The sequence below is a fragment of the Pipra filicauda genome, unplaced genomic scaffold (assembly GCF_003945595.2).
Source record: "Pipra filicauda isolate LSUMZ 115617 unplaced genomic scaffold, ASM394559v2 scaffold147_size4022426_pilon, whole genome shotgun sequence".
In the NCBI taxonomy this organism is placed as follows: domain Eukaryota; kingdom Metazoa; phylum Chordata; class Aves; order Passeriformes; family Pipridae; genus Pipra; species Pipra filicauda.
In genome coordinates this window covers 3,269,190-3,295,679 of record NW_024103962.1, presented here as the reverse complement: position 1 = coordinate 3,295,679, position 26,490 = coordinate 3,269,190, and the positions used below count along the sequence as shown (strand labels likewise).

The following is a 26,490-nucleotide window of genomic DNA, read 5'->3' as shown; positions in this document are numbered from 1 at the left end:
GAAAGAATGGCAGAACTGGTCTCAGGCTCATAAGAAAAACAACACTAAAAATACCTATGTGCATGAGAAGTAACCTCAACTATTAACAGGTTCACTTTTGAACCACTCACAAAATCTTCTTGTAATTCTAATGACTAATTTAAAAGAAAACAACCCTCTTGATCTAAACTGCTCTAAGATCATAAAGTAAAAATTAATTCATAATAGATTGGAGGAGTATGGAAAAAGAAAGAAAAAATAATGAAAAAAAGCTGCCTTTTAAGAATTAGAATTTCACTCTACTCGCATAACATTAGAGATTTGCAGAAGCTTTGGAGGGTACATAAACATTTAAGAAATACAGGCACCTATGACTAAGGTAGAGAAAAACGAATGCTGAATGAATATATTGCTTGTACAAAATTATTTTCAGCTTCTCAGCTCTTTAAAATACATTAACAATAATCATTCAGGTTTCACAATACTATTAACATTAGAATTGAGATGTGTATGTTCATTGTACGTGTAAAGTAAAGCTATCAAAGTGTACTGAAATCATAATCGGAGCTGCTAAATAGCTTCAATTCCCACCTGATATTCATACTCTGTGTAAGGCAGCAACTTGTCATCTTTGAAGGAGGTTGAAGAACCATTGTAAACAAGTGCGAGGTCTAAATTTATGTGGGCTTGAGTTGTTCGCCTTCTGTAAAGTTCATAGTATAAAATCTTCCCGTTTGGCTGCTTTGGGCCAGTCCACAGGATGGAAGCAGTCGACTGGAAGCCTCCGGCTGTTGTCTGTATTTCGATGAGAGGGGCAGGCTGCACTGCCGGCGGCGCCTCCAGCGTCTGTACCGATGCCCACTCACTGGAGGCACAACCCAGCTCTGTGCAAGCTTGGAGCTGTACTTCATACCTTTGGGAACATAAATCAGGAACAAAGTGATTAAAACACTTCAAATACAAATATAAACTGTGCATGAGATCTGGTGGATTTCTTAGTTTCTCCTGGTCTTTGGAATTTTTAATAGGAACACAGTTTGCATGAACACACAGATTATGTGCCGTGTCTTGTGTAGCAAAGAGGAAGAACACTGTCTTCTTGGTTTTACTTGGTTGTGGTTTGTCTTGGTTTTTTTTGGGTTTTTTTTCAGAGCAGGATTAACATCTGCAGGAGTCAAATGATCAAAATTGTTTTTATTTTGATGATATAAATCAAAATGATGATTCACTGTAGGAAATGATTTGGATGTCGTTTGAGAGCTGTAAAGCTTCACTCTATTACTCTTTTCTCTTCGGATTTAGATTAGTTATATGTAAATAGTAGACAAACTTATCAACTATGTAACACACACAAATTATGCCTACACAAATATATAAGGAAAGGTCAGGAAAATAATCAAGAAATAGTGGGGAAGATACTACTACAGTATCAAGTGTGCTTCTGTAGTGGAGTCTGGTACCCTCTCTTAAGTTTTAGCTTTCACTTCATCACAAGTCACTTGTTTTCAGCTCAAGGCTACAAACATGTTCCTGGTGTGACTATTAATCTCAGCTCAGCTACTCTGTAGATGGGTGAGCTAATATGACTTTGGTCTCCCCACCCCAAATTTTGTCATCTCAAGCCTGCATTCTCAAATGCAGACATCTTGCAAAAGATACAGCAGTACAAGATTGCAGGTTTTGGAGTCTATAGCAGAGTAGTGAATTACCTCTTCTATTAATTACAACCTAAGTCAACACAATGTACTTCATCAAGATTATATATAGCTGGTGTTACTATAAATTAAAAAAAAATCCTGGTTTTATCATTTGCGTTTTAGAAAACAAAATCAATGGATCTGACTATCTGCTTAATCAAGATGGCTGAGCTGAGCTGTCAACCAGCCCACTGAACCTTCCTGCAGCATTTATTCAACGAATGAGTTCTTCCAGACTTACCTACTGTGGGGCTGTAGCTGTGCCACTATGTATGACCGTCTCAGAAAGGAAACATGAGATGCATCGAAGTCAAAAGTTTTCTTTCCTGTTTCAGCAGGCTTGTGGATGGAGATTGTGTAATTTATTATGTCACCATTCACTTTGATAGGAGGATCCCAGGCCACCAAAATCTCATTTGAGGACCACGCCTGCAACCTAGGAGGCAACATCCCAGACGGAGCAGAGGGGTTGGTTTTTATCTGAGCTGATGGGCTGGTCACGCTCCCTTGACTGTTATTTGCAGTGACAGTGTAGCTGTACTCCATGCCTGGCGTTAGGGTGAAATCAAGATAACGAGTTTCCAGACCTGAGTAAACAAGTACACCATCCCTTCTTAGCTCATAGCTTGTGATGTTACCATTGGGCTTATCTGGAAGTTTCCATGTGATTTCAATCGACTCTGAGCCCATGACAAGCAGCCTGGGAGCTTCCATATTTAATGGTGGAGCCTCCATGGTCATCACGGACTGGGATGTACTGGCTGTGCAGCCCCCAGCAGTACAGGCAACCAATGCAAAATCATACTGTGTGTAAGGCTGTAGATTAGAAACCAATATTTGCAAATTTTTGCCAGGATAATACTCTTCATTGTTTAATTTCAATATGTACTTGGTAATATCTCCATTTTGTATTTGAGGAGGTGCCCAAGACGCATTGATCTGAGTGGCACTGACAGCCCGCAGAGATGGTGGGTCCACCAAGGCAGGAGCTGCTTCCAGTGTCCGTATGGCAGCTGGCTCACTGGTGGAGCAGCCTCCCATTGTACAGGCAACTATTGCGTAGCTGTACACTGTATAGGGCAGTAAGTCTTCGTCCATGTAGCTGAGAGTAGCGGCATCAAAGCTGAAAGGGTAGAGAACATCATTCTTTAGCAGCCTGTATGACTGAAGAATGCCATTGGGATGTGCCGGGGGGGCCCACGATATGAACACTTTATGGGGGTTAGCTGACACCACAGATAACCTGGGGATGGCAAGACCTTTTGGGGCAGTTTGACTAGTCTTTGCCACTGTCCAGGAGCTGTCAGTGTAGCCTGCTGCATTCCAGGTGCGTATTTTATATTCATACCTTGTCCATGGCTGTAAACCTTTATCATTATATACGAATGTATTACTTTCAGTGTTATATTCTGTGAAAACAATTTTCTCGTCTTCTGTTGTCGCTCTGTACCCTGCAGCATTTTCTTCTGCGCATCTGTGAATAACTTCATAGCGAATTATTTTTCCATTTGGATTAATTGGCTGCAACCAGCTCAGTTCAACATTGGTGGCATTCACTGCCTGGATTACAGGTGCCATCTGAGACACTGGGGGTGCTTCATCTGTCCAGACTGGCTGGGGTGGAGAACGAGTGCATCCTGCTGCATTGCAAGCCTCCAGTATGAGGGTGTAAAGAGTGTATGGCTCAAGGCGCCTGAAGAGGAACTGCCGAGATAAACCACTGTACTCCAGGTTGTCATCGCTGAAAATATTGTAGGTCTGGTGGATAAAGAAAGAAAAAGAAAAAAAGGCAGGCAGGGAAGGAAGGACAGAAGCCAGGATAAAAGGGGGAAAAAAAATCAACAGTTTTTGTCAATAACCAGTAGATGAGACTCCTTAATCTTTGCAATAGGGTAAGGACTATCAACCAGTGATTCAGAAACTTACTTTCTTGCTAGTAACAATCAGCACACAAACAGGTCATTGATACAAAAGGGGTGTTTTGATCCAATTTTCATGATTTTTTTCATTTTGAATGCAGTAATAAATCACTTAGTGACAGTTTTCATTATATTTGATTGTTATCAAGTTTCATTGCGAGGCTCTCATAGGCTAGAGGAAAGCTTCTCACAGACTAGCTCTAAAGAAAATCACTTATGGAAAAAAAACTCCAAATAAACCTCTCTAGAAGCAAACCTTGCAGGTAAAGGTTTACACTCAGTTGAAACCACTGAGTCCCAAAGTCCCAAATTCCAGAACAACATTCTGGTCAAATCCAGGTTTTCTAGAAACACATTTTGATGGTGTCTAATGTACAAAAAGTAACATTATGAGCTTTCATGTGTAGCTTTCTGTGCATTCAATGAACAATTTGGTTCAGTGTAAATGAACATTTACAGTCATGGAGTAGCACAAGAATGTTAATACTTATTTTAATATAATGAAAGCAGAGGTAATTCACAGAGTGCCTTGCGCTTACACAGGACTTCTGTCTTATTGTAAACTATAATGCATTTGATTGAGTCCATTTTAGCAATAATGCTTTCATTTGATATTCAGTATTTCCCTTCTCTTTTTTGATCAAGTGAAATGTCAAGATGAAGATTACCTTAATCACACCGTTGGGCTGGGAGGGCTCTGACCATTTGAGTAGCAGAGCCCTGCCATTTTCCTTCTTTTCCACAGTGAAGTTGCTCAGGCCACTGGGTGAAGCTTCCAAAGTGCGCACAGATGTCCAGGGGCTTGAAACCCGCCCAGCGTTGTTTACAGCTACGACATGAATATGATATGTTGTGAAAGGTTTCAATCCAAATAAATGAGCCTGATGCTTTGTTCCCTGAAGCAAAAATACAGATGTTTGAGTTAGTCAAAAAAGTAATCAGCATCTGTGGTTTATGTCACTTGGAAAATGAGGCCTCAGCTCTGGGTCACTTCTGACCACTTTGCAGAATACCCCATCTGGTTACCAGGATTTTTTTAGTGGTTTTCATGATTGAACCTTAATTCTTAGAATTCTTAGGCTTTAAAAAAAGTATCTATCATTATGGTAAAGCCTTTGGAGCTGACTCCTTGGGAGTCCTGCAGAGTCTAAATCTCAGCTAGCAAATAGCTTATAGTTCAGCACGTGTCTGAGCTTTGCTCAGTGAGGATGAGGTTGCCTGGAACTATGGAGGATTCAAGCACATAAAAACCTGTAGTATATGAGTGATGCCTGCTTCTACAGAAATCTTACACATCTTGTGTGTAGATGTGACATTTCACAGGCTGTCGTGTCCTAGCTACTTAAGGCATTATAAACTGTATAAACAGTGTTTCCAAGAGTATGGTTTAATTTCCTTACTGAAAACAAACCCTTAAAAATGGGGGAGGAGGGAAAGGAGGGATGGGGGGGATAGATGGGCAAGTATAGAGACTGAATAAACTAGTTCCTATGTTCCTGCTTTGCAAAGATGGTGTTTGAGATAAAATCACAATGTACGATGACTGTAGGGCAACTTGCTGCCTTACAAGAACCATCCCTGTTTCTCCAGGTTGGAGGAAGCAGCCACATTGCTGATGGGGGCACGAGCAAGCAGCTTAGACCCTCCCTGGTGCCAAAGCGTTGCCTTGAACCAGTGGGCAGAGGCTGAGAAGAACATGGCTGTTCGTGGATCCCACTGGGCTCTGACTGGGCTGCGAGGACTGGGGCTGACCTGCCACCACACCAGACCACTGCCCAGCAGAGAGACCTGTGGGGGGATGCAGAGTGATGGACATCAGCCACGGCCAGAAGGGGCCACTGGCATCACAGCTCACAGTTTTAGGCAGTTTACCCCAAACAGCATCTGACACAGACCTGACACTGCTCAGGCAAAGAGAGCTTCGGCACAAACTCTGATCTAGGCAGGAAGGAGACACAGCTGTGGTATTACTTTGAACAGAAGTAACATGTTCCAACAGGAGACTGTGCAGATTTGTCTGGTCAGATGAGTGAGGAAGAAAGGAGTTCAGCTGACCACCAATATATTTAATCTTGTTTTTAGTTGTGCTTTTGCATGAGCTACATAAGTCTCAAGAAGGGGAGTGCAAAAATTCAGTTGCCTTCGTGTGGCAGAAAGAGATGAAGTCAATTTTCCTGTTTCAGTCATATTAAGTTGTTAAATGCTAACACTTCCAATTGTTTAATATTTAAACATTTGTTAAGCTATCAGACTCAGAAACAAATTTTAAAGAAATATTAATTTCTTTTTTTAAATATTAAAAGTTAGATTATAAATATTTAAATAGTTATTTCCTCACAACAATGAGTTAGTCTTTTAGATAAATATAGCACAGCATTTGAATGACCATTATGAATATTAAATCTGAAGATGCCACAAGTACAGATTATAAACATACTTTTCTGATAAATGATTCCTTTTTCTGTTAAACAGGGCAAACACTAGCAAGATTAATAATGCAAAAAAGTATAATTCTTTGTTAGGAATTCCCAGCCATCACTGCCAAAAAAGCATAAGCTCAAATGCAAATAGCAATCACCTCGAACAGATTATATATAAGAAAGCTCTGGCTGCTGTGGGACATTTAGAGATATCTTTTGTCATAAGAAACATGGAAAGCATGTGGGCTATAAAGCAAAAACATATGTATATTGTCAATAGCAGCACCTGTTCAATTACAGTTTATTTCAGCATGGAGAATTTCGTTCAGCCCCTAGATGGCAATACTATCAAACATTTTTTGTAACATGAGTACTTAATGATTAACAACGTGCGTTCAGTCATCCAACATACTCGAGGCAGCCATTAAAAAAATAACAAACCTGATTTCATTATAGATTCTTTTAATAAACATTTATGGCTTAGATCCTTGAAAGTGGAAGCGTTCAAACTGCCATAGCCAAAAAACCTATAAAGCCGACTGCAAAATTATGAACTGCAGGTTAAAGAACAGTGCTCAAATCGAGGCTCATGCTTAGCATAAAAATCTGGCATTAGAAATTATGTTGGCACAAAACATGATTAAAATTAGCTTTACAATTGGATGTAGTCTGTATTAATAGTTTTTATGAGGACAGTCATCTATTAGGTTTTCAAAACAGAACTTTTAAAAGCCTAAAATTTACATTCTGTGGCTGGGAGGTGGGGATGGGAGGAGAGGAGCACACAACATTAAATTACTGCTCCTGAACCGCTACAGAGAGGCTCTCTGAAGGTACAAACACATTATTACAAACATCAGACAAAAGGCAATGGCTCTGTTTTCTAATGAGCTGCATCATCAGGGTGGGTTTTCGTGACAGCAATGCTGTCACAAAACACTAGATTTCCGTTTTTAAACAGAAAACTAGCATATTTTTCATCACCCTCTACCATTTTCCCACTAAACTGCAAGATTTAATTATTTACAGTCCTCACTACAGTTTGAAATGAAACAAGGATGGAGGGATTTCCTTGCCTGCAGTTCATCATGTTCTCTGGAGACTGCTAAACCATTCCTTCCAGGGATGACTTTTATCCCTGGCTCCTACAGATACTTCTTGAAGAGCAAACGGTTTACATGCATTTTTGTTTTGTTTGGTTTTGAAGTAAGCTCAGGGGATGTACTCCCAGAGTAGAGAGCCCCACTTTCTCCCCCTGCACTGCTGCCATTGCCAGTTGTGAATTTGCTCAGCTCAAAGGTTGATGCTGAAAAGAGGGTGGATGGCAGACTCGGTGATTCATTTTAAGAATCACTTTATGTCCTCCCATGACATTTTCAGCCTAGAAATACTGTCCTGCTGGAATGGTCAAATATAAATTGCAAAATACACCTTGCAAGGGATAGCACTATAACTTTGGCTTCAGCGGACGACACAGCCTTAAACAGGCGCAGGAACAAAATCATTGCCTTGGATATTCTCCCAGTCTTTCTCTGCATAGCCATAAACTCACATATCCCATGTTTACACATGCTAACAGTCCAGATTTCATTCACCATTGAAAGCAAACCAACAAAATAAAATTTTAATGCAAACATTAAGATGTTCATAGACTGACTGACCATGAAATCCAATGGACTACAAGCCCATGTCCTCATTTCTCTTTCTCCTATTGTGAAACATTCTCACTCTATCAGCCAGTAAATTAAGAATACTTCAGCAAACATTTTACAGTGTACACTCTCACATTCCTCCTATATGGCCCAGTCTTTCCATGTAAACACTATGGGAATGGACACCTGAGACAGGCTGTGACGAGCCACTGTGACTTGATCCCACCTTGTAGCCCAGAGCTCAGCCTTTGACATGACCCTTGCTTATGGCAGCCTGGTTCCCTTCCCTGGAACAGCTCTGGCAGCACTACCACTACTCCAGGCAGGACCACACCTTTGGTCTTGCTTTGTAAGATGCTTCACACACTGCCAGTGGCAGCACAAGCTGTTAAGAGCAATTCCACTCTTTTAACTGTAAATTAGAATAAAAGTTATTTAAAATAAAACCTTGTTTTAACATATTTTTGAAAACATAAAACGAGAGAACGTGAATCATGAATAATATATCCATCAAGATTTGCTTCAGATTGCCTTTTTTGTTTGTTTATTTTTTAATTCATGAGCATAGAAGTCACTTAAATTCTGGAAACAAATTAGCATAGTCTTTCATGCCGTTCAAAGGCAGTGGCATCCATAATGCAAGGTGCCTGCCTTCCTTGCTACCTCTTGGTCCTCCTCCTGGGCACGGGCAAGGCTGTGCAGCCTTCAAGGGTCTGATGATTTTACACTGCCTACCGTGATTGCTTTTGACTACTTGAAGTGCCCCTAAGGTGGCAACAGGGTCAAGAGGTCTTTGTAGGTTGAAAATGATCAAAAATTAGCATTGATCTGTAGCTGTCAATAATACTCTGCACAGGTAGACTCCCTGCACAAATGTTTAAACTGCATACAACTACACAACCTAGTCATCTTTGAATCTATCGATCTGATGAAGCAGCACTTTCCAGTGGTGTCACTCTGGGCTTTTCCTCTTTTTTCAAGGCAGGCCAGCTTACCCAGTTGCCTAGGTCTCAGGGCACGAGTTCAAAACGTGACAGATTCATCAGATCATCTCCAGACCACTGAAGAGCTGCCCAATAGGCAGCTTGAGTATCTGTCCTTTCTTTAGGGGTAATCATCAAAGATCAGCAAGTCGCCACCAGTCATGTTAAGGTTAGGCTTGGATTTCTTCTCTGTCCCTATCTGCCCTTTGTACTGTAATCTCTATTTGGCAGGTATCTTCAATAGTTGATTAAAAAGCTAGCTCATTCTTTCTGCAAGTCCCTAGCTAAACCCAGTGGCATCAGACACTACCATGCTGCTAATTGCAGTAGTGGTACAGTGATCCAAACTAGTTCTTGCATAACCCACAGACATAAACGATGGGAGGTAATTCCGTATAACATTCCTTGTCTACAGAAGCAGAAATGGTGAATTGTCCCTGGACAAGGGAGAAGAAATCTATGGTTTCCTGACAGTCAGAATGGCAATCTGACTATCCTCTGATGCCAATTTTCAAATTGTCCATGAAGGAATTCAAACAGATTCTTCCACAAGTGACAGAAGTGAGGGGAAATGCTTGGGATTTCATTAAGATACTCAGTGTATCCTCACCTTTGTTATTATCCTCTTATCCAGTTCTCTGTCTAATCCAGATTCTTTGCCATTTTCTGCAAAGCACTAGGAGGACTTCTACCTTGACTCTGATATTCATTCTCATTTCCCAGACCATTTCTTAGCCCCTGCCTTCACTCTAAACATTACACTGAGTTCATATTCATATGCAAACACTAACTTGTCTTTTGGGTTGCCTTCCTTCTCAGGCTTGTATCATGCACATTGTGTCTTTTCCATTTAAAAAATTTACTCTATTCCTAAAGCCTTATGCTCAGATTCACAAAGATATAACTTATGGATACACAAGTAATCTATGAGTCTCTTCTTGTAGCAGTGTGGACTGGAATATAAATTATTCCCTTGGTAGTACTGAAAAGTCTCAAAGGTTAGTCAAATAGATACCAACATGATATTCATTTTACCAGAAATTATCTTGCCTACAGGTAACCAAAATTTCCATTTTTACCAGAAATTCATGTTGCACTATTTATTTTCCTCACAAAAAAAAAAAAAAATAGCTTTTTCATTCACATTTTTTGTGAATTTCACTCTTAAAATTTTACATTTTAAGAACTTTACATTTCATTTTAGAATTTTAAAATTGCCTTTCAACATTATTTTTAATTTTAAAGAATTATTTTATTATTTCATATAACTCAACAGGCTTTCAATAGTATCAAAATGTACCATACTGGTGATAATTTTTATGGTAAGTAAAAACCCAAAGAAATTACGAAAGAGAACCAGATAAATATTTAAATAAATTTTTTAAGTTTGTAAAATGAGATATTTCCTTATTAAACGTGAAATAATTTTTAAATGTTTTTGCCCAGGGAATATTTGTCCAAATTTTCTTTGGTTGAGATGAAAGGGCACTCTTCCTTTCCCAGCCCCAATGTGGATCGATGAAGTCTTTTCTTCTACAGTGGCTAGGAAATGACATTCAGAAATTCATTACACTTGAGTTTGCTTTTTTATACATAAATTTAGGAAAAATTATTTTAAAAATGCATTAGAATAGATTCAGCCAACAAGGTAAAGCACATCAAAAGGCTTCTTATTAAAACATAAGCTTTGGTAACATGATCATAAAATATTGTTTCCTTGAGATTCCTGGCAAACATAAGGCTTTCTTTTTTTCAACTTTAAGAACGTTCCTGCAATTTATTTTTAATACAAATAGTAGCTTTGCCATCAACACTAGAGAACACAATTTTTCTCTGTGACTCTATGTTCTTGTCCTTTCCTAACAGCACCATGCTATCAGCTTTTTTAATAAAACCCCTAATTTGCACACCCTGTTTCACTTAGCACATAACTGAATCATTTCCTATGCGAATAGTCATGTGTGGGCTTGTGGACTATACTAGGGAAAAACCTTTAAAAACAGCAGTAATCTAAGTTCAAAACATTCTGTGAACAACACTTAATGCCTGTTATAGAAGTACTACATTGCGATTCATTTTCCTCCTTCCTGGCAGAGCATGTAAAGAACTGTGAATTGCACGTAGCTAAATCTGTCTCATGGAGTTGCTGCCTATTTTCACAGTAGACAGTTTTCTTTCCTGGCACACCTGGGACCTGCTGCAGTCTCACCAGGCATCTGAATCCCTAGCTTTGACTTGAAAGCAAAGCACCACAAAGAAAACCAGGATGCATTGCACATTAAAATGAAATCAAATAAAACCAAGTTGGCCTTTGGGTAGCAGTACACTTTTAAACAGCAACGACATTGCACTTTGCTGGTAAAACCTTAAAGAAATCATTTTGGGCAAAGTCAACATTGCTATTTAATTAATACTCTTTTTTCTTTTTTCTTCTTTTCTTTTCTTTTCTTTTCTTTTCTTTTCTTTTCTTTTCTTTTCTTTTCTTTTCTTTTCTTTTCTTTTCTTTTCTTTTCTTTTCTTTTCTTTTTCATCTTCTCTCTTCTATTTTCTTTCACAATTATTTGTTTAAAATTCATCAAACATCACTCCATGCCACCTTCTCAAAAATGTATTTGCATCTGTATTTGTCTAATTTCTACCAAGAAATAGTGAAACCCAAAAAAAGAATTTTTTCTGTATGACTAAATAAATCAAATAAACCAAAATATCAATGACATGACATTCCACTATAGACACCATCTAGAGGAGGATGTCAACATGTTTTCCTAACATTAATATTTTATCTCTAACAACACTCACAAGACTTACTGTATAATAAACCATAGATTTGCACCTGATTTCTTTCCTTTCCCCCCATATTTCTTCACTTTAAACCATGTTTTTTATTCCTCACAATGAGAAAGTGAGGTAGAAGGGACGAAGAAGCTCATTCTATAAACTAGACAGTGATGGGACTCTTACCCACAAACTTTGGGTTTAGTCAGTTCCAATATGACATCCCCACTTAACCAGAGTGATACTATTTGCTTTCAGTAATCATTTTGGATATAAACAACTAGACTATGTTTTTCTTCAAAATATGACAGGCAGAATCTGCAGCAAAAAATGAATACTATTTGAGACAAAAAAGCATACTATAAAATAAATCACACTGAAAAACAATATATGTCACCCTCAGAAAAATACACATATCTTTAGCTGAATGGGGCATACTTTGTGAAGAGTGGTGGGAGTGACAGAGGACAGAGCAGCTACATCAGCAAAGACTTCATGGTGTATAAAATCTAGCATGATATTAAAGCAGTCAAACCCAACAGAATTGAGCTGGGAGGTTTTTGTGACATTCCAAATTCACACACCATGTAATGCAGAATCTGCATATTCTCATCAAAGTAGCACAGAACTTGCAATGTGTTGAGCCTGCCTTGGTCTCAAGGGGAATCGGAATGAAGCATGTTTCAGGTGGAGCTTTGTAATCTGGGATAGACAGATGTCTTCAGGGAAGGTAGAAAGCTAGGAAAGTCAAGCACACAAAGTCTGGTTGGGGTTTGCATCTCTTTGTTAGAATTAGCACGCTTGTACATCTGAACTCCAAGAATATGTTTAACATAAGTACCACATATAGTGCTCCTGCTGAGCAACGACTTTCTATCCACTATTTGTCAACATCTAGGAGTGGAGTCTCTCTCATGGATTTATTCTATGGTGTCTGTAGCCATGGCAAAAGAAAGCAAAAACACTGCTGCCGTAAAACAGCAGCTAGAGCCTAAGGGCTCAAACCTGCAAATGGTAGGGGGTACATCCTTAATATGGAGCATTAGGGGGTTAATGTTATATTTTTTCCTAATGCCATAAACCGTATTTTCCATTTGATATTTTGGCTGATGGCCAGAATCAAGTTAGATGCTTTTGTCAGAACAAATAAAATCCGAACTGCCACATTTTCTTAGTCTCAAATATTTTTTTTCTCCAGTAATGTCCAGAGTGGTAGGAGCTTTATAAACCAATGTAATGAAAATATGGATGTTTTTGTTATCCATAAAAATGGATAATTTATGTTCCTGAACTTCCCAACTCAAGGTATCTTATGGTACTCAGTTGTGCCTTGTTGTTAAAAGAATGCGCCTTTGTCATTATCAAATGTTTTGGTTTTTGGTTTCATCTGAAGTTTTTTGTTTTCAAGAATTCACACTGCCCCTCTATTACATTTGTGAATTCAAATATCTGTGCCGTAAGACACCTTCCTCATCTCCCTTCAAATTACATCGTGTCTGATATTGTGAAGAAAAGTGACTCTGAACACTGTAAAACTTCTCCCATCTCATCTAAAAATTACCTGGGCACAGTATCTGAAAGTTTCTTTGTTCTGTAAAGTTTGAAAAAGAGAGTTTGGCTGTGGTTCTGGTGAATGGAAAACAGAGAGGAAAGATCCCTTGGCGTTCCTCTATAAAAGCAATTATTTTCAATTTTTGCCTTTGCACAGCTCAACAGCCGTAATGCAGAAAGAGAAATGTAAAAAGAATAAAGACAGTTTCAAGAAAATCTTTAAGGAGACTTGCACAAGGACAATCTAAATCTTAACATAGATTACAGGTGAACTCCCATATCAGTTTCCTTGAAAATTCCACTGAATGTCAGTTGTGCTCCATAGAATTAAGACTTTGCAGTTATATATGACTTTTCATCATCGGATCTCACATCAAGTTACAAACATTAATTAATTAACTCTCAGGATATCCCCCTGTGTTACTGTGTACAGCTTCAGGAAACTATAGTTATTGTTTTAGATCCCATTTTACACAGTTACAATAGATGTGTCATGTTATTGTTAAATGCAAGCTTAGTTTATTCCCTTTTCTCAATCATTCTGAGTCCTTGTCTCTCTCACCCAACACATGCAAAAAAAGAGCAGTTCTAACTGCTGCTAAGTAGAGGAAGATAGCACAGCCTCCAGGCAATTCACAGCTTTAAATCCCTGCTTTCTGCCAACACAATGGAAAATAAAAGCAACATTTGAAAGGAGACTAAAAGGTTTTCCTTCCTACTGTTTTATTCCTTTTTCTTTGCTCTGTACTGAACAGTCCTAGCTTTTCATTCAAACTTTGCCTGCTATGTATGTAATCACTTCTGAGAGACATTCAAAGGTAAGCATAAACAATTTACTTGGAGCTACATTATAAAGGCCAAAGTTTAATCTGAGTATGTGGCTGAACTTAAAATGTCACCTTTAAAATGAACTAGGTATTTTAAGAAATGATGGGCCAAAAAGTACAAGCCTTTGTCTCTCAAAAGGCTTTTCTTCACCAGGTTTTCCATTGCTTCCCTCAATGCTTTACAATTCCTACATGAAGATACCTGCTTTCCAAGTAGAGACTGGTTGAAAGTAAAGGAAAGTATGCAGGTAGATGTTTGGGAAAGGTGAAGTCCAATTATGTCAATCCATGCCAGGAAAAAGGGATTTGCTCCACACCTTTTTGTAGAGAGTAGTCACTGTTAGCAGAAGGCCAGAAGCACGTAACTGCTGATGCAGGGAGGGATGCCTTTGCTTTTTTCTGTAGCTGGAGGGAAGTTTAGCCTATTTTCTGACTATTAGCAGGGAATATTGATCAGACATGTATTTAGGTGCACACTTTGGGGACATATTCCTCAGCAAAGCACAGTTTCCCACCAAAATACTGACACACTGAGACCTTCATTCCAGAACTTAATGGGATGTTCCCCCACACTTGGAGTAGGAGACTGCTATAGGAGATCTTGCCCCTTCTGGCTGTACAAGGTAGTGCAAAGCCTCAATGAGTGGCCTGCGAAGTCCCTGTGCCACATGATGGTAAAAGGAACAAAAGTCTTGTTTTTCCTTTGCAGTTGCTATGGACTGCACTGTTGATGAAAATATTGAGGTCCAGTAAAGAATAAGATATATTGCTGTGTCTTTTAGCAGCTACCTCTTGTGATACGAAGGTTTGGAATCAACTCCACACTAAGAAAAGGCTTGAAAAGAAGACAAGAAGAAAGAGTGGCAATAGCATTTGGTGGAGTCACTGGGAGAGAAGCTGCTTTCAGGTTTAATGTCTTGAAACCAAGTAAACCCAAGTGAACACACATGGATGAACATCCAGATCCATCTTGGACCACATGGCTACAATTCCCTCTAGTTTAAGCCTCTTAGGATGCACCATTGGGAAGAAACTCACCCTGACACAGCATATGAAGCTGTATCTGCAGACTGCCCATTCCCATTTTCTATGCTGTCAGATGAACACTAAATTCATACACATATACAGAGAAGTAGACAGCTATATCTGCTGCAGTGTGAACAAGAAAGCAGTTAGAAATGTTAATGCATAAATAAAAGAGAGTCTTTAATCATGTCTTTTCATATGGTCACACACTCATTAGTCCCTCCTAGTGTGGGTTGGGCTTCTCAGTGCAGAGCTTCTGCCAAAAAAAAAAAAGTCTGAGCTGCTTATGGCACCAGCAAGGTGCAGTAGTTAGAGAAAAGATGAAATATGTAAATACTGAAATATTACTTGAAAACTGAAGCATAACAGGTTTAGTTCAGATTATGTATTTTCCTTGGATATTTAAGTTACTTAGGGAATTAAAATAGATCACATAAGCTTAGTACAGAACAAATTGTGCTGATTTCTGAACTGAAAATGTCTTTACAGCACATTATTGACTCCAGCATATTAAGTTGTAAATCCACTAGTTTCACTGTCTCATCTATTGATTAGCTGCATGTATGCACGTTATAAATGAGCAATCCAAAGAGAAATTAGTACAATTTAGTCATTTTGGGACAGGTTTGTAAATGTATTCAAGTGCTCACATATGAGGATAGGCACTATGGGAAACAGTCACAATGTTCTCCTACATTCTGACACAAATCTTGTGTAGTTAGTGTCCTCAGTTACTCTCTACACTCTGCACTGAGGGTAGGAGGGCCCTCCAAAGGGAAAGTCATATTTTTTATGCTTAACCTCTGTTTTAAATAGCCTGTCACAGAAAACTCACTCTCTCTCTACACAGATTAGATCAGCCTACATTTGCCATCTAAGGTAAGATTTTAGAATTCAGACCTGTGCTTTTTCTTTAAATTCACTTAAGACTCAAAGAGCAATAAAATCAGTGGTAACATTTTCAACCAGTACACAGCAACAGACCATACAGGTCTGCTCTTTTATTTTTTCTTAAGGTGAAACAGAAAAACAATTCATAGTTTCAGAAGTATAACTGCAGCGATTTCAAAATACTTCAAAATCAATGTAAGATTCCTTTTGATTTTTCAAGGATATGGATTAGGGTCTTCATAAGCAGAAGACCAAAACTACATGGTGAATGTAGATGGCACCCAACCAGAGCAGGGATTTGCCTTAGCTAATCTGAAGCAAATATCTGTTTAGTTAATACTAAAGCAAACATCCTAGACTCCTGATTTTAACATCATCCCAGCCTGAGATGATGTTACTCAAATCAGTGTGGTTTAAAATTTTTATTAATACCCTCAACCCAAATATCAATACAGGAGTTTTTTTTAACAAAGCAAGTGTTGTGATGCTTCTATGCAGGACCACGAAGAGAAAAAGATGCAGTATGCTGAAGAGTTGTTGCAATTTTTTTTCTCAGAAATGTTCATTTTTGAAAGACACATGTTCCCAACTCTATTTGTCCTCAAAGGCAGTACTATTTTTGACATCAGGACAACTAGAGCTCAAACTATTTTGTTACTTTGTGGAAAAGGTGATGTTTTCTTTCCCATTTGCTCTCAGGGTCTCTAGTCAGTCTTTATAGGCCAGGACTTTCCAGTAACATTAAGCACAGCACTTAAATATGTCACTGTCTTAAGCTACAACTATAGTATAAATCTCATGATCTATTGGTACATCATGGGTCTAGCATTTCTAGCATAGACTAGCATTAGAGAAAATCTAAATTATCATCTGTCTTGAACCCCTGAAGAGAAAACAATAAAAAATAATTTTATTATACCATAATGACAAGAATAATACTTCATCTGGGAGAGGATGTCTTCAGACTTCTCATTAATTCTTTTTTAAAGCCTGTTGAAATATAAGAGCTCTGCAAAGTTTCATTCATTTTGTTTGTGTAGAGTAAAGTTTTCTTTACAGGAAAAATACAGAAAATTTATCACTACAAGGAGTCCACTTCCCTCACCCTCTTGCCACATTAAATCTGCATTTGCAATTCTGATTTTGTGGGACTTGGTGCCTTTATTTGGCAGCCACCAGAGTAGCATCTCCACACAGCATGGATTATTTGTCTCAGACTGGGAACTTTGCTCTGGATGGGAAAAAAAATAATTGATGCATTCAAACCTGTAGGAAGTGGACTTAGGAAAATACTTGGAGCAAAATTCAGAACCAAAACGAGTCATGATTTGCAATATGCCCTGGTAGGTTAACTAGATACTGGGACCTCTGTACATCTTCCTGTTGTGAATATACTACTCTTCAGAGTCCTTTTGGCACACAGGCAACACACACTCCAGCGGCCTCACTGAGATGGACCAAATCCCAACATCTCTATCTTAGGGTGGTGTGGCACAGAACTGTTTAGAAGATATATGTGCTACATAAAGAAGGAAGCTAGAGCAGCCATAGATAGGTCAAAAAAGGCACCCACAGTTGTAAAGTCAAAGAGCTTGAGGATATTGTGCTGCAGGTCTGGCTGCTGCTTTTGCACCAGCCATAGGTTGCCTTAAGTGAACATGTAAGTGGTTGTTTGTCTCCTAAGGCTTTGCCTGCATAACTACACAGCCTCAATAATACAAGACCTTTAAAGGACATTACCTGACTGAAGCAGTGTCCTGTCTGTTGTAAGGACTGCATGACCTTCAGAATATCTGGAAATAGAAACAAGTTCCTAACAAAAATCTGAAAAACACAGAAGTTTTCTACTAGATCCTCAGGATGGGAGTTCCTGTTTCCTATATCACTCCTCATGGTCTCTAAATGTGCTCCTAGAAAGGAAGGCTTGTGAAGGGAAAAGAAGGGAGGAAGAAACAGTTTCCACAGTTTTGGTGGTGGGAGCAAAGCAGCCGGAAGGTGCCAGAGGTGTAACAGATAATATTTGATATCCTAAAAGCTGTAACGTGTCACCTACTAATAAGATGAGAAACATTTCTCTGAATCTAGTAGCAACTTTGGCAGGGGTTCTTGCAGTAAGCCCTCCACTTCATGGGTAGAAACCTTCTCTCCATGCTCGTAGTTTTTCTTGGCACTCATAAAGCAGTTCAATGAGCATATCCTTTCCAAATCTTCTGGCCTGTCAGATGTTGATGGAGGGACATCTGTACCTCTTTCTTTAAAGACTGAAGAGATTTTCGTTAATGAATGCTAAAGAAACAAACTTAAAAATACAATATAGAGTTTTTGCAGTTAAACAATAAAATCCATCCACTAGGGGTGCTCCTGAGGAGAGTACAACACACTTGGATGCTCCAGATCTCATTTGTCATGCATTTCTCTGACTTTGATAAGATAAAAAGTTCAAGGTACCAAGAGAAATACTTATATGAGTTTATAAGGGGATAAACTCATAAACTGGACTTTGTTTCCTCCTAATACAGGTTATATATATGTAAACTCCTCCCATGCATTGTAGATAGGAAGTTCTCAGACTACCATCCTCACAAGGGTCTACTATTTTCTGCCTTCAGTTTCTTTGGAAAAAACCAACCAACCAATCATGGATTACTTATGTTTTGATGTTTTCATTTGTGATTGTACTGGTACTGAGAAGCAAGAAGGACAAATAGAAAGACTGTTGTGAACTTTATTGAATCTGATTAACTGTCTGGTTTGGGCTCAATTTAAATTTGTCAAAAGTCCCCTGTCATCTTTTCCCTGCTCCACACAAAAATGAGACCTTCACACAATTCAGAAACTGTGCTAGGTCTGAAGACAAATACAGGAGTTGCCTGTCAGCTTATTCACAAACCAGCCAACCCAGACAGCTAACTCGCAATCTCCCTTCCCTTCGTCTGTTCAACATTGCTCAGCAGTGGTTTCAACATTGTTAAAACGTATTTCAATGCACGGGAGGATCCAGCAGAAACTTGCAGGAAGATCCAGCCCTTGCAAGGGTGTGGAACTTTCTGCCTTCAAAGGGGCATGGGAGGGGAAGCAGCAGCTCCACTTGCACAGCAGACCCAGAATAACGTGGTCAAAGGGAGGGAGGGGTGGCAGTGGTGGCAGTGGTGGGGCTCAGGACCCCTTGGTTTCCAGCAGCCACTTCTACAAAGCTGGTACAGATGTGCTCCAAGTGCACATCCCCTGAGCCAGTGCTATGCACCCAGTCAGCCAGATCCCAAGCTGGGAACATGGTCATGCTAGGTTATTTTATGAAAAGGGTTGGCATATATGAACTATTAAAATCTGCATAATTTAAAGTAGAAGTGGTCAAACTCAATATTCCAAAAAGGATTTTTATAAACTTCTGTGATTTTTCCTATTTGTATGGAGGTTTCCCTTTGCAAACTTAATAGCTGGATGACTGTTTTTGAAATAAAATCTCATTGGCTAATTATTCACTTTATTTAATTACAATTTAATTTCCACATTGTATGATGAATCACCAGAATCAGTCAGTAATGCACCTGATGACTGGATAACTACTTTCATTTTGTTTTTCATAACAAATAAGTTACAGCTATTTTTAATAAACAATTTTTTAAGATTTTTAACTCTGTTAGTAAAATTTTACAGAGGCTTTGAGCTCTGAAACTATTTTAATACTCTGCAATTCCCCCCAAAGTCTGAAAACCAGAAAGTCCTACTATGATCCAAAAGAATAAAAAGAATGCTGCAGTTTGAAAAGAGAGTCACACTTAGGATTTCTTTTTCATACTCAGTTAACTTTATATACAGCTACAGTATAATGTGATAGTAAATTTATACCCCTCCATTGTCACCTGTTCAAAATGCATCAGAATATTCAGTATTTTTTTCTGGTTTTAAATCTCCATCGGAGCCTGTGTGAAAACTGGCTGTGTGAAAGCAGCCACGTTTTCCCATACTGGAAAAGTTCCAGAAGGGAAAGGGCTCTTGACATTACAGAGCTAAAGGAGTTTTCAAGACACTTTCTATTTCCATACTTGTTCTTTTGTATGCTAGGTTGCCTGCCATTATGTTTATGTAATTCTGACAGTGTTCTTAATGACACACTAACAGATTGTAAAACACGCTGCTGGCATTTACTTGTTTTTTATATTTTTAAAACAATGTCCTTCATGTAACAGTAGTTAAGCGCGGCAGAAGGACATCATTAGAGCCATGGTTAAACTGTAATTTACACCATTAGGAAGGCAGGAGCAATTTTTATTGCCTGGCAATTTTCTTGCTGAAATATTTGGACCATATGGCTCAATTTGTGTAATAACCTTAATTTCAGCACCCTTCAGGTCTGCCTCCATCTCCTACGGAATGGTAAAACGCGGTTTAGCAGAAAAGGCAACTGTCTATACTTAGAGAGTTGAGATTAATAACATGTCACGTCCTGTTTTTGGTGAAGGAATTCGAACAGCAGCCAGATGGTATCTCTACAAATAACTGTCAGGGGTCTTGATCTAATCAATACAATGTATTAATACATCTCCCTTCGCTGCTTCTCGAGGGGCTAGCGTGCAACATCTGGAAAGATTGGGGGGACCGCCAAGTAGAAAGCTGATCCTTTTCAGAATCAAACTGAGCCCAATTAATTTTTCATGTATACTTGATAACTGTTTCATAATGAGCTATGCGTCTTGACGGAGTTAGGGTTGGCGGCATGAGTGGCTTGTGCTTCCTATCCCCATTCAGTCCACTTACAGAAACCAACCCATTAATCAAACTATCTGGCATAAAACTGAAATCTCAGCTCAGCAAGAGATCAATAACCATCCTTAAAAAAAAAAAAAAAGAGCAACAACAAAGACCCCACCACAGAATAAGGCTTTAGTGGGCAAAATTATCCAGGCATGACATTAGTAATTACTTTAAGAAAAACCAAAACTCAGAACCATACTCACCTGCCAGGCAACTATAACATAGAATTTAATATTACCTTCCTGTCAAAAAGTAACACTTATGTCCATTAAAAATACACTGACATTCTGCTTTCTAGATACAGAGGCCATCTGGCCCCTATTCACCATAATTGCTATTATAGTCTCAAAAATAATATTTATATAATGCTGTAAATTAACTGCATTATACAGACGGACACCCATTCCCACTCCCAGAGAGCTTTCTGTTGATAAACTCATGTTTTAGCTCCATGCAGATATTAGGGTCTTGCTCCCTGAAAAAGAGGGGGCAAGATTATAGGCAAGACTATACGTGCATTCCAAGGCTTTTTGTAAAGTATGAAAGGAGGAGAGAGAGAGGTCACTTGGCAGGCAGAAAATGGGAAACTGCAACAAGCATAGGGGAGATGAGCTTGAATGAGGCTGTGAAGCTGAGTGATGGGAATGGATTCAAAAGGGAGCAGTAAAGAGAAAGGACAGGAGGTCAGCTGAGAATACTAAACTTATCTTGCATAGGACACCCCACGGCTGTTTGATGAGAATGACTTTGGTGACTGTAGACCTGGATTAGATTCAAATGGAGTCCCCAGTGGTATGAGGCTCTATGTTATATTATCAATTCCCATGAGTCACATGGCTTGCTTTTTCTTTTTTTTTCTTAAGGTAGAATTCTCTATTTATTAAAACTACCCATTGTTTGCTAAAATTCCCTATGAAATATAAGCATATGACATAATGCTTCTCAGCCAATTTGAATAAAAGACCTTATCTGTGGAGGGAAGTGGTGCTGGAGAGTAGGATGGGGTCTGGGGAGTGGTCTTTCTAATTATCAGCTGAAGAATTCCTGTATCTGTAACTGTTGGGCATGACTCTGGGGATTTTTAGGAAGCTGCCCTATGACTTTACCAACAAAGAGCACTATCTTGGAGTTGCCTGATACATCCACTTAAGAATGTTGGTTAAATGTGAATTAAAATCTAGTCAAATCCAATTAAGCATTTTTAAACAGATATCTAATTTGAAAAACAGCTGTACATATTACCCAACAAATTTCTGCCTCCTCCTTCTTCATTTTTATTTCCTACTTATATGTGAAAAGCATCTGTAGCCTACCAAACCCCTGTTTTTAAAGCAGATTTAGTGCAGTCACACACAACAGGGTACAAAGGGAAGAATGACCCCATATTATAGCTTCCTAACAAATTATACTTAGTAAGGTGAAGGTTTGGGGGGGGTTCTATTTTGTTTTTGCAAACTAGAAAACATTCTGTCAATTTCCTACAGTGCCTGGTTAGCTTGATCTTAGTCTCAATGCAAGACTTAGAGAAAACATAAATAAAAAACATATAAAAACATTCTCCATATAGAGAAACAGTATATGGAGCACTTATGCAATCTCATTTAGCCTTTAGCCTTTGTCAGGTGGTCACCTATTCCCCTATGACGGCAGATGCACAAACTGAAAAGATTACCACTTCCAGAGTGCTGCCCATAGCCGTCTTTCTGTCAGAGGGTACCATCTTTTATATCCGTCAAACTATGTAATTCCACTGTGTGGGTTAAGAAAGCTGATTAATCAGTGTAAAATCAAACACCTTCTTTGACTGACACTTGCCTATAGTGGAACACAAGTACACCAGACAAAAGCAGTCATGTGTGAACAGCTGCAGCCCAAGGATGGTAAATGTCCATGCCTTAGACGTTATGGAGGTTTCATGGTGTATAGAGGATGCTCATGACCTTAACTAGGTTAGATACCTTAAGTCAAACATTATAAATATCTCTCAAAAGACCTAACTCTCCATGTGTTTCACTGATCAAAAAAAGACCTACATAATGGGTGAAAAATGGATCTTACACAAGGAGAAGCCCAAGGATAAAATACACCAGATATTTCCAAATAGGTAACTAATTTATTTGTAGAAGAAATTACCTATTGATCCAGACACTCTGGTCTAGTCAATCTGGAATGTGTGATTAGGCATGGTCAGACATAACCCTCTCGGTGTTTTTACTTCTGGTGCAAAAATTTACAGCCAGACAAAGTTATGTTAACTTCATGTTGGACACTGAATTAGGGAGAAAATATTCAAGAAAAAATGTAGTGAAATAAACTTCTTTGCTGTAACTTCACTAATTCAAATCACCAGTTGCCTGACAACATATTAAGGCCTCCCAGACACCAGACAAACCTTTCCTTGCTACCCTGCAACCTAACTCGCAAGGATTCTTTCATTCTTGGCAGAGTTCCAGCAGAGTCTAAAGCTATGTTTCTGCAGCTGCTGAAAATATCCAGGAGACAGTGAAGTGGGCTTGTTTACAGCAAGGATGGTATAAATAGAAAAGCTGAAGCCTCTCTCTTTCTCTCTCACCATTCTCATCCAGTTCTATTACCACAGTACTTCAAAATCATCAAAGTTGTGCAACAATCCATTTCATCCTTTCTGCTCTAATTAGGCAATTCTACATGTCTGTCTTGATAGGTGGGGCTTACTGAAGCACTTAATCAGTTTCTGGAGGGGCATCATAGTGCCAATCCAAATGCTTATTTAAACAGAGCTATAGTGCCAAACCCAGCATATTCTGCAGCAGCATGGAAACAACAGAATCTGTGAGACACAGATTGCCTCACACACTTTTTTCAAGCTTCCTTCAATGTGAAGGAGCACTTGTCCTGTATTCATCCTATGTAAGCTTAACAGTTCTAGAGATTAAAACACGGAAAGCATTTTATATTACTGGGCTTTCCTGGCAAATAAAACAATTAGAGCAATTCCAGTACAAGCCCTTCCTGAAACTGTGCTAACGAGGCTTTGAATCTTAAAAACTGCATTTAAATCAAATGATTCATTTGCAAACCCATCACATACAGCACACACGTAGTAGGTGGGGATCATTTCATTGAAATTAGAAAGCAAATGTCTCTATACATGAGAGGTCACCAGTTGTTGTACATTAAAATCTTCTCACTGTTAGGCATAATTAAAATACTCTAACAGTGGTTTCAGTAATTTAAACATTGCAGTATTGTTGTAATATTTTTCTAGGCTTCAAGAGTTCACAATTGTTTGGTCCAATCAAATTTGGGAACACTGGAGAAGTTATCACCCATCAAGGTAATTACTTTCAAGTTGAAATAATTACTCCATCAATGTTAATGGTCTTTCAACTTCAATAAAGCACTCACCTGCCGATAATCACAGCTAACCTCTTGCTCTCATGCAATTCCCTCTCTATTTAGCAGGTTATATTACAGCCGTTAGAGTGGTCACTTGTCCTGAACAGCTGCTGAATTTCACTTTGATCGTCTGTGAACCATAAAAAAATTATTCATCTGTGTATGATTTCCCCCTAACCCATAAGCCCTTGCAGAGCTAAGGAGATGATCTTTTGGCTGTATTAGGGCACTGCTGAGCAGCCATCTTGTTTCTAGTTGTGGCTACTTTCCACTCACTAACAGCAGCACAGTAGCCTAATTAACTTTTGCCCTCCACTGCCATTCACAGCTTTCATTCTTTGCTAAGTAGCACATCTTCTGAACTTCTGGCATGTGCAGGGATTCCTTCATTTACTGTAATCTTATTTTCTTAGAGTGCAGTCCATTTCCCAGGCATCTGAAATAGGCATGCATAAAGAAGTTTCCCTGGTCCCTCTCCTTGGCATGCTTATTCTTGTGGCTACAATCTTCAATTACTTCTTGCATAAGAAAGTTGCCATGTACACTCCTTTACACTGCATTAGTGAGTAATGTTATGTACAAGGAAGTTACTATGGGGTATCTCTTCTCTAATGCTGCCAAATGTTCACTGGTCTATATGAGCAGGCAGAAATGAAGGACCACACATTAATATATTATGTATTTCTAAATGTGACAAATAAAAAGAAACTAACTCCAGATGCATGATTTCAGATATCTGTAAAATCCTGCATAGGAGGCATGTATATATGGCAGTACCAGCCACTCTAGATTATTCCTGATGCAATATTTTTGATATGAAGTTTTTCAATAAATAACCTATATTTAATATTCTTACACAGGTTATATATTTGGTATACAAATTGCTGTCTGCCTATAACAACATAATCATGCAAGCCAAAACCTCATCCTCCTACCAAACTCTTTATTTGCTATTCTGCAACACAGATTTCCCTAACATAGATGAAGTACCTGCCAAGAGGAGCTTGGCCAGTGTAGTTATATACCATCTCTCAAATAATGTAAGGGAAGCCAACATGTGCTCTCAACTGTTAGCATAGCTGCATCCAAACCAAAGGCTTTGCTGGTGCAGTGATAACAGCTATGAGATGTGTTAATTTTTTACATCCCAAGCTGGCATAGATATGCCAAAAAAAGCTTTTTATGATAAACTTGGCCTGAGAGCCTCACACTGCAAAATACCCTCTGAGAAGACCTGTATTTCTAGGTAGGCACAGGTGCAAAATTTCCCAGGAATAAGGTCTATAATGCTTATACCTATCTCTTGCATCTTCTAACAAGCACATTGTACTTTTATCTACACTTTTCTGCGGTGAATTTAACACACTGAAACCTTGGTTCTACATAATAATAATTGGGGGGCACTGCCCATAGCAGGCATTTTTCTTTTTAACCCTTATCTCTGGATGCTTTTCCTTCTCCAAGCACATTCTAACAGCTACATATTCTTACATTTTTTACTCATCTTCTTGGCTTTGAATTCTTCTGCTTATGAAAAACAACCAAACAGTTGATATAATTGTCATGGGAAAAACAGCATTACACACCCCACAAAACATCTACTGAGAAATGTCCAAACCTACCCACGGTTTTACCTCACAGCAACCTTTGGAATATAACAGGTAAAGAACTGTGATGCTTTGATGCTATTTGGCAGGCACTGGCTTTATAATGAAATCAGCTCTGGGTTCTATGTTCACAAGCTTAAGCCCTAAGTTCACAAGAGTGAGAAGCTTGCTTTGACAATTTAGTCACTTTATGCAGATTTCTGTAAATGAGAACTTACTGTCAATCCATTCCCCTATAAACACATCTGTCTTATGTTAATGCTGTCAAATAAGACACTAAATATCATTCTTGCTTTAGAGGGTTACAATGAACTGCAAAGACATTGTGGGAGACACTTGTATTGCTGTAACCAGTCTTGACTTTGCTCTGCAAATAAACCAGAATGTCAGTTTAATTTGCTGTCACCTAACATCTGTCACTACACTCCTGGTCAAACAAGCTAAGGAAATGGGTGACACTGCTCTTTAACTGTGAAGCATCAAAATGGCTCACTGTATGTCACTTGTTCCTAAGGGTGCAGGAAGATCCTCCTTTCATTTCATTGGCAGCAGCTCTTGCTCTCAGAATTGAGTTCTCATTTTCACCTCCATAGGCAGTGTAAAATTTCAAAGGGTCAGTGATAAGCAGCCATACCTTTGACGTATTAATTCAAATCCATATTAATGCACCTTAAGTGGGGAGTGAATAGCTGCATTTTGGGAAGGTAGAGTAGGTAACCTGTCAAATTGTTTGAAAACCCAGAAGATGCTTCTCATTTGGCTCTGGAAATGGATGGAAACGAAGCTGTCAAACTAGAACAATCTGCAGGTACAATAGTGAAAGCTTAATTTGTATCCTGCAGTGTCACAAGGATTGTATTTCTACTTTAGGTTTCAGTCGAGCTTTATGTCCTGTGGCAGGCAAGCTGGGTGCAACCGACAAGCACAAGGGTGGGATCAGGTACTGTGATTCTAGCACTGTTTTTTTTTTTTTCTGGAATAATCTAATGGGATAAGAATGGAGTCTAACAGATTAAATAAAGGACCGAAC

The 26,490-nt window shown here is 38.8% G+C and overlaps 1 protein-coding gene across 3 annotated transcripts in view; it reads right to left on the bottom strand.

Annotated features, from left to right (window-relative positions):
- USH2A (usherin) overlaps positions 1 to 26,490 on the bottom strand; it is a 378,126-nt gene that overhangs the window by 24,797 nt on the left and 326,839 nt on the right. For all 3 annotated transcript variants that reach the window (XR_005562590.1, XM_039378797.1, XM_039378798.1), the window contains exons 62-64: positions 4,264 to 4,491; positions 1,918 to 3,434; positions 571 to 892 (exon numbers count right to left, since the gene is read on the bottom strand). Coding sequence is in view for 2 of the 3 variants with exons in the window: in XM_039378797.1 (XP_039234731.1) it covers positions 571 to 892; positions 1,918 to 3,434; positions 4,264 to 4,491 (2,067 nt within the window). In the remaining variant the exon portion in view is untranslated. The remainder of the gene's footprint in view (positions 1 to 570; positions 893 to 1,917; positions 3,435 to 4,263; positions 4,492 to 26,490) is intronic.